The 12,629-nt window shown below is 38.4% G+C and overlaps 1 protein-coding gene across 10 annotated transcripts in view; it reads right to left on the bottom strand.

The window, feature by feature from the left end:
- tenm4 (teneurin transmembrane protein 4) overlaps window positions 1-12,629 on the bottom strand; it is a 222,951-nt gene that overhangs the window by 12,716 nt on the left and 197,606 nt on the right. For all 10 annotated transcript variants that reach the window (XM_088639075.1, XM_088639077.1, XM_088639074.1 and 7 more), the window contains 3 exons: window positions 11,009-11,244; window positions 3,025-3,321; window positions 279-1,893 (listed from right to left, as the gene is read on the bottom strand). In XM_088639075.1, the coding sequence (XP_088495201.1) occupies window positions 279-1,893; window positions 3,025-3,321; window positions 11,009-11,244 (2,148 nt within the window). The remainder of the gene's footprint in view (window positions 1-278; window positions 1,894-3,024; window positions 3,322-11,008; window positions 11,245-12,629) is intronic.

Consider the following 12,629-nt stretch of genomic DNA (forward strand, 5'->3'; position numbering starts at 1 on the left):
ATAAGGCATGAAAAATGCACTGAACAAGGACACAGAAGCTAAGAAGAAAAAAAACAACTTTTCAATACATTCATTGCTACAGTTTCTAAAAGTGTTTACGAATTGCTAATGTCATGAACTGTTCTTCACACTGCATTATCACCTGGTATACACAGGCTTAAAGTTGTGAAATTTCTGTCATGTTTTATATGCCTTCAAGAAGGAAAGCCTCCAAAGAAACACCAGAAAAATCCCTCATGAAACAAAACGGTTGCTACTCACTTCAAATGCTGACCTACCTGTCATGTAGCACTTGGTTTCCTGACTGTTGCTGATTGGGTTATTGTTTTTGAACATGTACAGGTTGAAAGGTACAATGTTGTTGCTGTTCAGACGGCTCCAGATACTGTGATCAGGGGTGGTCCAACGGCCAGCAAGGATGTCGTAATCCCGCCGGCCCATGTGAACAAGCTTGGTGAGTGGTTCATAAAGGCCTCCTTGGTAGCCAATAATCAGCTGGAAACTGGGATTCGTGTCCATGTACACCTCCCCATAGGCTGTATAGAAAACTTGCTTTATCACCAGGCCACTCCCGCTGAAGACAGCCAAGGGAGTTCCAATGTTGTCACATGCCACATAGAACTCATCACCACTGCTGAGCTCCATTGCAAACAAGTGTCCCTGCAAGTCATAGTACAAAGAGGTGATCTCAGAGCTGGAATGGTTATATATGTGGGTGACCCTGGTGGGGCTGGACAGGTCAGCGTAGAAGAACTGCAGGTGATGGCCGAAGCTGCTTTTACTGGACACTCTTCTGCCTAGGCCGTCATAGCGGTACTTGATGTTCCAGCCGCTGACCTTGTTGTAGACTTTGACCAGGAGGCCCCCAGAACTGTACTCAAAGAAGTCATTGCCCCTCTGCTTTAGAAAGCCATCCTCATCCATCCTGTACTGGATATCCCCCAGCCTGGTTATCCGGTCCCTCAGGTCATAGCGAAGAGGTATCAATCGACCACTGTTACCAGGGCTCAACAGGTGAAGGTTTCCATTCAGGTCATAGCTGTAGCGCCACTGGTGCTTGTCATTGATAGAAACTGCCTGAAGCTGCCCATCAGCATCATATTCATAGGAGTAGCGTGTTGTGTTGGCATAGGGACCTACTTTTAGCTCCTTCTCCACCACTCGGCCCATATTGTCGTACTGTACCGTCATCCAGTACAAGAGCACTCTAAATATTTCATATTGCACTTCCTTCACACGTCCATAGGCGTCAAAGTGCTTGGTGTGGGTCATTACGGCAGTGGTGATGATCTGGTTGATGTCATAGTAGATGACCAAGAATTTCCCAAATTGCTCTGTTTTCCCTGACACATCATCATAGCGGTACAGATCGATGGGCAGCGGGGTCTCATTGATAACCGCCTGCATGCTGGTGACTCGGAAGCTGTTGTCATAGTTGTAGTCGAAACGTGCGTTGACCATACCTTCCTCACTGAAGCGGAATATCTGCCGGTCGATTAGTGGGCCAATTTGCCGGTAGCGGATAGTGCAGGTGAATCCTTCATTCTGCAGATTTACCGTCTTCAGCATTCCTGCAGCCTCATCGTAAGTGAAAGCAATTTTAGTGGTGTCATAAAGGATCTCTGACAGTTTGGAGAGCTTCCCGTATTTATAAATTATTCGCCGACCTGTACCCAGGTAGGCTGTCTGGAGGAGCTGCCCATCTTCACTGAAGTCTTGAAACACTGAGGCATTGCCCTCTGGAGGTCTATATGTGCTCCTGTAGTATCCAATTGACCGCATGGTTTCCAGAGTCTGGCGGGCGACGTTCGGCATTGTGACAGAGGACAGTCTGTCATTCTTATCAAATTCAAAGATGTACTGTCTCTGGCTGTACAGCAGCAACACCATCGACTGGAGGTGGGGGGGGGGAGAAAAAAAAGTAATTTTATAATTAAATACAGTGTTGCTTAATGGTAGAGTTGACATTTATTATCTTCAGTAATGGTTTAATCTTTGTTGAATTTATTTTAGATTAAATTTAACCCCTTATACCCACTCTTTAAAAATATATTAAAACCAACATAGCATATCAGAATTGGTCCAAATGTCACTGGACTCTGAAATGCCAGTGATTCATCTTGGACTAATGAAATTGGACAGCAGATCAGAGCAGAGCAGCAGGAGGGTGACAGTGCACTTGGACCTTTCTAGTCATGTCATGCTGACAGAGGTCATAGGAATGCAATCATCTAGTTATAAAAGAACATTTAACTGATTTCCCAAGGTGTGTGGACCTTCTCTATATCTGCATTATAATTCTATATTTGAAAAACAAATATTTACGTTGAAAAATTATTTGTATTACTTTACAGAGGAAACGCAAAGTTGAAGGCTATTCTTCTCATAATAAATACCAACACAGTCTTAACTTTGCCCCTTACAGTTTGTATTGAGTTACTGTACAGCTGCTTGTTATTGTCTTTTTTTCCGAGCATAACAAAGAGTTTAATGCCACATTACAGCAAAGCACAGGGAAATAATGAAAAGGTGATATGTGGAGAACTACAATCCATCACGGCAGGCAGTTTATAATAAAATGGTAACAATTATCTAATAAACAGCCCTAAATGAAGACAATTGATCTGAGGGTCAAAAAATCAAAGAGTAGTCATATTTCACTTCTTGTCACTGATTAATGTTATTAAAAACACAATTGGGTGTAATTGTGGGTAAACCTATCTATGTTGGCCTAATAGATTGCAATTTGGAAAACTGTCTTAGACAATAATCCATTTTTGGTGACATTCTCAAAAACATCTGGAAAAATTATGCTTAGGGGTGAAGTCAAAACAGCAGAGAAACAGCACTGCGCAAACTATAAACAGGACATGCTTCTCATTGTATTCAAGACTGTTAATAATTTGCAGAAAAGAGTGTAATCCTAATTTAAAAAATGGTAAAATGGGAGGCATGCTTAGGTAGAGACAACATGGTTGGTTAAATGGATCCAAAGTAAAACATTGCAGGAAAGAAGAGATTTACCTTTTCCAGGTAAGTGTAACTCCAGGACTTTCCATCAGCAAAAATCTGAGACACAATTCTGCCATTTTGGTCATACTCCATGCGTACTGACATGGTGCCCCTCTTAATGCCGGCAATGTGCCCTCCTGCTGTGTAGGTGACATTGACACCATTGAGCTGACTGCTGGGTGACCAGAGAGTGGGACGTCCTGCTTGATCATAGAGGATCCGGAGGGTGAATTTTCGGTGGTCATCGTACACCTTCTCAGTCCTGGTAATGCGATCGAAATCCAAGGAGAGCAAGTTCCTGTTGTGCACCTAGTTATCAAAGCAGGAAGCGAAGGAAGTGGGGGAAAACAGGGAGGAGAAGAGGGAAACAGGGAAGAGAAGAGGGAAAGGAGGGATCAGGAAAGGGAAGCAGGAAGGAAGAGAGAAGGACGGAGGAAGCAGAGAAAGGCAAGAAAATGGTGGAGAATTAATTTAGTCACAAGAAGAAAAAAAATTTTTGGTACCATATGGAACCTTTTAATTTCTTTTAGTGAGCATTTAAATTCCCATTTCTTCAGGATTTAACCCAAACACCCTATCAATATTATCACTATTAATTATCATTTATTATAATTATTATACTATCCCTGTTTCCTTATGTGTTTTAATTTACCATGAAGAGAGCATTTTGTCATTGAAGAATATAAACAAAGAAGAAATGAAACAACAAAGTTTATTTTTTGGGGGGAAACAGCCGTAACATCTTTAATGCAGAAAATTACATTTACCATGGAAACTGCCATCTATTAGATTTAGCATAACTAAATGTGCATGTTGATCAAATCTTTTTCCATGCCTTCAGAAAACAGGGGCTCACACAGATGAATTTCATTTTAATACTTCATATTACTTTCCTGTTTTCTAAAAAGAAAAGAAAATCATTTCCATTCCTATACACTCCTCCTACTTCCATTGAGGCTATAAAATTCTGCCTGAGTGATATCTTATTTATATATTCAAATGCACATTATAATATAAGGAGCAGTATTGACTGTAATGGTCACGGCGATCACAACTGAAGAGAAATAGTTTGCAAACAGGTGTCTAAAGGTCATATCCAGGCTGGTGCAGAAAAGAGTGCTTTGCTAGAAATCGGATTGAATAACTGTGTATGTTATACTTAAAATATATATACTACTTAAAATATAAACCAAATGTATGAGAAACATATAGAATATTGTCCCAAGTGCTTAAAAATAGGATCATGAATGAAGCAGAGATAATGATAATGATCCATCTTGAAAACTAAGAAAAAGGAGTGAGGTTTTGACTCTGTTTTACCTGAATAAATGTCAACAGCTTAAAAATGTTGTGTAGTTCACTTTCCTGTTTTGCCAAGGAATAACTGACTTGTTGAGTCCTTTGAAGCCCTAAAACTGACATAGCTCCTCACTCTAACCTCTTAATAATTTAAATACAAAAAATGCTATACTTTATATAATAGTTTATCATTTATACTACACTTTACAGCTGTATTGTGATACTACAATAAACAGAAATGTTTTCTTCAATTACTTTGATGCAGTGTCTTCTTACACTTTCACTGCGAATCTTCTAATTCTTATGCAAATTTGCCTATATCAATCAATTATATATGCAGCTGTATAATGAGGAGACGTGATCATTTCAATTTGTAAGACAAATACATTGCAGTGGATTCAGGCTACACTGAAAACCTGAGTCGTTTCTTTCAAACAGTGCCATGGAACAGTATACAGGATATCCATTTTATAACAGCTTCTTCCAATTCAAGGGCATGGGGAAGCCGGAGCCTATCCCAACAAGCAACAGTTGTAAGGTAGGGTACATCCCGCATGAGCAGACACACTAAGGGTGTCTGTCCACCTCAGGGCAGACACATAGACATGTATACACTCACACCTGCAGTAGGGCCAATTTTCCAAAGATGTTTTTAGACTGTGGGAGCACTGGAGGAAACCCATACAAACACGAGGAGAACATATGTGAACAAACTCCATGCAGATAGCACCCCAGGTCCAGAATTGAACCCAGTGCCTGAGTGCTGCAAGGCAGCAATGCTAAACTCTGTGCCTCTGTGTCACCCCGCCATGGTATATTTACAGTACTAACCACAAATAGTCAAGAATGTGTCAGCTTAAGATCTCATCTGAAAGATTGTACTCATTATAACACAATGTCCCCTGCCACCATGTTGTGACACTGTTCTGGAATTTCAAGTCCAGAAGGAAGAGTGGTCCCTCTTATCAACCTACTCCACTTCCTGTAAGAAACTGATTTCTCTTAAAAGTACTGACCCAGTCTGCCCTTGCTTAGCATCCAAAGCATGACTGAACACATTTCAAGAGAGCTTTGTTGATTTGGGTGATGGTATGTCGCTGTAATGAAATTCTCAACTAACCTATTCATCTTATTCTTTTGGTTAAGAGATCAAATGGATGAATCTGATTGGATCATTTTAGGCTAGGCGTCTAAGCATAGACCATAGCTTAAGACAATGTTTTATTGGAATCTTAATGTTGAGAATGGGAAGGAAGAAGAAATATGTGACCCTCCTCCCAATGTACTCCTTGTTCTCAGGAGTTTGTCTAAGCTTTCTGTCTGAGACACAACAGTTACACTGGGGGCAATTAATGCCACTAATACCAAATTGAGAGGATTATTTTACATTGAAAGCTACTAGTTCATGAATAAGAAAGAATTCCCCATTGGGCATGAACAGCAAGGCCAATTTGAGTGAATTAGGAGCAGAATTCTTATGATCTTCTTTATCTCATGCACAAGAGACTGAAGTGGGAGGAGTGCACAAACTGTTTTGAGGGTGTAATTGTATACTGCTCATGTTTGTAAGACTATAAAAATATGTATATATATATGGAAGCTAAAAGTCTACACAAACTCTATTTCTAACCAACAAAGAACTGAAATAGATCAGGAATTTTGGTTAGGAAAATTGCATTACCTTTGACATTTCCTAGTATTCTACTGGATCACAGTAAATTAAGACAAACACACTGCCCCTCCAGTTGAGTTTGATAGTTATGTGTTTTGTTCTTGAAAATAGTCATCTGTGGTCTGGGTTGCATGATAATCATCAGTCTTGCTTGAATATATACAGGATGGACCCTATATTCTATAAAAGAATACAAGCCAGCATCTTAGGTACTTAGAAACAGGGTTGAGTATATTTGCACATATTAAAATGGAAACAGTGGTGATGAATAAATAAGAGATTTTCAATTTCAGGTTTCCATATTTTTAAATATCAAATCCTTGGAATTTCAGGCTTTATAATCTATTATTGATATCAAACTCAAGCCAGCTGGCAAAGTTACTAATTTGTGGCAGTGCAGACAGGGCAATTACACTACACAACAGGAAGTTCCACAGCATGAGGATGAAGAAACATCAAAAGATGCTTACATTTTTAATTATTTTGGGGAATAATCACTACATCACTCAATGTGAAATGGGAATCAAACACTTGGAACACCAGCCAAAAAATTGCCTTTTTATTACCAATACTTCATTTTATCTCAAATATTTAATATTTTCTAAGGGACGTTGAAAAAGTAAAACACTGTAGTCTTCCTCATTAGTTAAAAAAGGATGAAGATGGAACTACTCCAGATGTGTAAGATTTTTAGATAATAAAACAACTGTAACAACGTTCTCTAATTGATACATGACAGAGGAAGTGGGAACAAAGCTCCATGCCATGTTCTGGTTCAACAACAGGGTGGAAAACCTCTTCTGGTAAGAGCACTCTGGAGTGCTAAAAAGTGTACGTTTACTCAGAAGGAATACTATAAATTGGATTTTCCTGTTTCTGTAGGAACAGTGCAAGAAGGGAATGAAGGATTATCAGCCGCAACAGTTTCTGATGGTGGATTAAATTAATTAATCAAACACCCTCTTTTATCCTCCCCTGTATTTGCTATTACTTGAAACAAGCTGAACAGCGGGAAAGGATCACAAGAGCACTAAATAAGAACACCGCTGAGGAGGTTATCTAGAATCGATGTCTCCTAAGGTTATGCGAAAATATGTATTTTTTACAGTTTCTGCTCAGATGGTATTCTGCTGTTGAGTTTTAAGTCAATAGACTTTTTTCCCCCAACTTGATCCTTCACTAATGTCTTCTGGCCCCCTACGCTAATTTGTAGCTTTAGCGTAAGGTGTATTGTAAATTACGGTATTGTATACTTCATATTATGCCAGCTCTGATGGCATGTGTCCCCTGGACTGCCCTCTCTGTTCACAGTGGTGAAGCCATCATTGATTTGGTTTTCACAGCAGATTCCACAGGTTACACACCTCCTCATGACCTGCGTGGCATTCTTAAGCACTTTGTGCAAACATTTATTTTGGGTTTTTTTTAAACAGCTGGCTTACTGCTATAAAAATGAAACTAAACACTCTGCAATACTTCTTCACAAAAGAAGCATTTCTTGCTGCATATTTTATAGATATATTTTACAGATAAATAGATATTTTATTCTTAGAGCTGAAAGTTAAAAAAAATACTTGTTAATTTAATATTCAATATTGACTCAAACAGCACAACATCAGAGATCCAGGAACACAAGAAGAAGCATGGTCATTGCACAATGAAAGTGCAATCAAAGTAGAATAAAAGTAGAATAAAAGTAGAATAAAAGGAGAATAAAAGTCTGCTTCACAATGGGAAGGATATTTCCTGGTTAAGACCTGTATAATATAAGAAACTCTAAGTACTTTCAGAGGCCTAATGGTGGGGGCAGCACAGCAGTCCACATAAAAGATGCAAGTTCAAAAAAATAATTTAACAGAGGCCAATCAATCAGCAACATGAACATCTGCCTATTCAATACCAACCCTAACAATAGACTATACAAGGAGTATCTTTCATCTTTTGGATCTCGGGGGAGATTGAAATAAATTCAAAGCTCCTTTTTTGCTTCATCCAATCATATTCTTTTTTTTTTCGATTTTCAGGTATGGAAACACTAGAAATAACAAATAATGGCATTATTCGTATTTCTTGGTATAACAACATTTTCAAAGAGACAGGCACACAGAGGACATTAGATAAGATTTTTCTCAACCTTGAGCAACTTGTGAAAAAACTCTCCATTATGTATGGAGCATACGTAACAGGATAAAAAAGTTGTTCATTTTTGCAAAACTCAAAATTTAAATTTAATTTTAAAAAATCCTAACATTCATCAATCATTTCAATCATTATTCATAAGATTAGAGCTAAATGATCAACTAGTTAAGGCAAGTCATTCCTAATGCGATTATTTGTAAAAATTCAACACATACTGTAGATTGCTTTTCATGGCACGTCTGGTTACTATTGCTTAAGCAAATAAAAACAGATCAGGTTAAATTAGATACTTTAAATTTGAGTAGTTCAGGTGGGTAGCCGCGTCATCATGCGCAGGCTGCAAAGGAACAAGTAATAGGTTTATTCCACGCTGAAAAGAGAAGAAAGAGAACACAACGTTTTGGCTGTGGAGCCTTCTTCAAACTCACACCCGTAGAAGGCTTCACAGCCGAAACATTGTGTTTTCTTTCTTCTCCTTTCAGCACTTTGAATTTCAAATGTTAAATCTAGATTTCTAGATCAATTTAGATGGACTAATATTAACTTTGGATTAAATAATAGTAATAACAAAGATATTGTCTTTATCAGAGTAAGGAACCTGGAATATTGGATTAGCATTCTACATTGGTTTAAAGAAGATTTCTTTTTTTGGAGCCAAGTTTGCAATCATCATTAATACATACATTATGCATGCTGTCATAATTTATTCACCATTCTCTACACTTTTAATGATACTTGTTTTAATAAATCTTTGTCAATTTCATTATATGGAAATAATGAAATTCCTATGTTTCCTGACCAATATTTACTTTGGTTATGATTTTACATTTTAAATGTGTTCCACCTGCTTACATGACGAAAATATTAAAATCATATTTGCTCAGTCTCACAATTCTATTTTAAACGTTTTCTTTAAAATATAACTAAGGTTTGTTCAAAGCTGTAGATTATTACTCAATAATGTAATAGCTCGCTCTAGTTACAGAGAGTAGTAGCCAGTAGGATTGTGAACCAGAGAAAATGAATTATCTTATTTTAACCTAGTGGATTTTTCACAAAATTCACAAAAAGAACAGTACATTAAATTCACAATCTCTCAGCTGTAAGTCTGACATTTGAGCTCTACGGAATTTGTTTTCCTTTTTATGTTCTGTATGTGTTAAAAATAAAGCAAACAGTGTGACATTCTTTACCAGACACTACCCTTAAACACAAAATGAAAGAAATCAACCTTTTAAATTAACACTAATTTAAGATGCACTACCATTGCAGAATAAAAGACACAGAGTTGATCCCACTTAAGCCATGAGGGATTAAAACCTCATGTGGGAACTCTGTTACTACACTGTATTTTGATACTCATAAATTGTACATAACTAAATATTGAGCACAGAAGACAACATAACAGACATTGCTGTCAATCTGCAGGGGCCGCTGTGAATTAGGCTCGGCATTGACCAGTTTTGCTGCAGGGTATGGAGAGCACAACATCATTTGAAACTCCACTCAAGGTCACCAAGTGGTGCAGTCTCTGGGCTGGGATTCCATCTGCTGATCCCTCAGTTTTACCATTAGACTGCCCCATTTCCAGTCACACCCTTGGGGCCATTGGCTGTTAAATGCATTAAAAGCTTTCACTTCTGAAGATGAGAAGGGTATTAAAACGAACAACCAATGACAGACACAGTGGCACCTCGCAATTAGCTGTGCTGTTGTCTCTCTTAGTCTGACCACATTCAATCCTGAGATTAAATGCAGATTTTACTCTGCTAAAGCATTCGAAAGCCCAGATACACTGCTTCTTCCTATTTTACTGTTTAGTTAAAAAATAGGTCATTTGAACTTTATGTTCCATTTTAAAGTAGGAGCGATTTCCCATATGAAACTGGAGCCTGGTGTCATTATAAAGGCCAGCCTTCCTGGAGCTTTTCATCAACTAGGTCATTTGTATTGATTGGTTTGGTTATCATGTATCTAAAGGGATTTGCTATAATAGTATAAATTTTAAATCACAATGTATTCCTGAACAGTGTACTGTATGTTATTTTTAAAACCAGTGAAGCCATTACCTCTTCACAACTCTTGCACTGCAATAGCAATATTCAGCCACCATGTGGTACTGTGAACTGGTAATGTGAAAACTTCTATAGAGCTGTTCCTAGCACCCTAAAGAAAGCATCTGGTCCAGCAAATAACCTAACAAATTATATAATTACAAACATGTACAGAGAGATTAACATATAAATTGCAGACAATTATCAACTGTTTGGTTTCTTTAACACATAATTTTCTTATAATGAAATGTTGCATGTTTTCAATCCATAACCGGGATATGGCCTGACCTTTACACCTCAGCAAAATACGACTGCAGTACAATCAATTCATCTGTCAAAAAAATCTTCAGTGCCTGTGAAAGTTGAATTATTTTAAACACTGCAAAAAATCGATTTCAATGTTCCAGTGGCCAGCTGCTACCAAGTAGTTACTTCAAACTGGCTTGCTGACTGATGAGTGGAAGTTAGAAAGCTTACAATTAAGGTGTAATTACATGGTGCACAGAGTGTGGAGTAAAAGGGAATAAACAGACTGGAGAGAGGAGAGAGCAGAGGAAGGAGGCTGTATATTTTGAAGTGCAGGCTAGTAATCAAGAAATGAAATATCCCAGTGTAGCTTTGCCAGTGGATGACTTACTTACAAAACTAAGGCTAAAAAAAAGAAGAATAAAGCACTCGCTGAGTGTTGTACTCTACTGCTCCTCCTGGATTCTTACCTTTGTGACAGGACTGTTTTCTGAAAATTGGACCCTATCCCATTTGACAAAGCAAAACACAGATGTCACTTCTGACAGCAAAAAAGCAGAGGGGCTTCTGCCGGAAAGTAACTCACCCTGAGCCTCCGTCCAAACACAGTAACCTGGCCCCTGGCCTGTTCCTTTCGTTGCCTCCACTCGACCAGGTTGAGCCCATTATCAATGGGCAGGGTGACATTCCTCTTGCCCACTGTAGGGTTCACTGTGCCTGGTAGTAAGTGTGGCTCAGTGTGCAGAGACACTTCCATGCCATTGGCCAGAATCAGCCTCAAGGAGCTGTCCAAGCCAATGTAGTAACTGTTTCGGACTTGATCTGCGGGGGGGGGGAAATACATTAAAAACTGCTGTCAACAACAAAACCACACGAGGATAAAAAAGAAAACAATCAAATTTCATTACATTGTCAAGTCTGGCTGTCCCCTCAGACCAGGGCAGAGTCAGACAAATGCAGCTTAAACGCAGATAAATAACCGTCTGCCCATCATCATCCCTCAGTGCCTATAAAGAACACTTCAGGTCCAGAACAGTTAGTCTAATTCTTCCTATGAGCACCAAATTCATCAAAGTCAGTCTATCGGCCTGCTGTCAAAAAATGAGTATAGCCCTTGATAAATATTACCCTCATTAGGCACAATTGTGAGCTAATGAGCCCCCAGAGAGGTGAATAATTATTAAATTGCATGTAAGAAAAAGGAGCCTCAATCAGAGGAAGTGTAATAAGAGCAAAGGGTACAATCATCTTGACAACTGCAATTTCTAATGAATCAAGAAGTTAAATAAGAGAAGATCCAAGAGCTGCAGTTCCACTGAACCTTCCTCTAGGTCCCAACAACAAATTGTTTGTGAATGGTTACCTTCTTAAATGATCATTTTGACCCTCTGCTGCTCAATTACTTGCTCCCCTGCCTCTGGAAATAACATTTTACTTAAGAATTCTTTAAATCTCTCCACAAATTGCTGAATTTCCCATTTTCAATTGGTGGAGCTTCTCAATTGTAAGAAATGCACTGACTGTGAACAGTTCACCTTATGGTATCACCCTTATTTCTGTGAACAGTCACTCTAAGCAAAGCTGTCCGGGACCCAACAACCTCCCATGATTGGGCATAATGTCAAATGCCGGTTTTGGTTCAATTCAGATTTCTTTAAAAAAGTATTTATGAATTAATGTTTTAGTCTTCTCGGTGAAGAAAAAAAATCTTTGAATAACAATCACTTAAAAAGGGGGGGACTTCATAAAATGTTAATACATTCATGAATAAATGACTTGGAAAAATTTATTTTACAGCAAGTTTCACTGCACTGTAAAAGTGAAATGATGTTTTGAAAAAATGATGCTTCCCAGCATTTAGGAATGATGGAATAATCAGCATAAACCAAAATTCTTTCAAGCTGATGCATGAGCTTATTAAATGTCACATGCCCTAACATTTCAAAAATTACTTGTGCACTTACTTCATCTTGGCATTAACTAATAAAGTAGCAGACAGATTAGACAATTAGAACATTTGCCATGAACAATACCCTCATACTGCTTTCAGGCTTGAACACTCCGCAAGGTCACACTCTTAGGCCATGTAATGACTTAGGTGTCTGCTTATGATGTAGTTGATGGTAAATTGATTAACTCCAAATCGCATGCGGCATGGTTTCTCAGTCTACTACAATGTCATCCAGCTGGGGTGACTGGCTGCCCAG

The sequence above is a fragment of the Lepisosteus platostomus genome, chromosome 7, assembly GCF_059453375.1.
Source record: "Lepisosteus platostomus isolate fLepPlt1 chromosome 7, fLepPlt1.hap1, whole genome shotgun sequence".
Classification (NCBI taxonomy): Eukaryota; Metazoa; Chordata; class Actinopteri; order Semionotiformes; family Lepisosteidae; genus Lepisosteus; species Lepisosteus platostomus.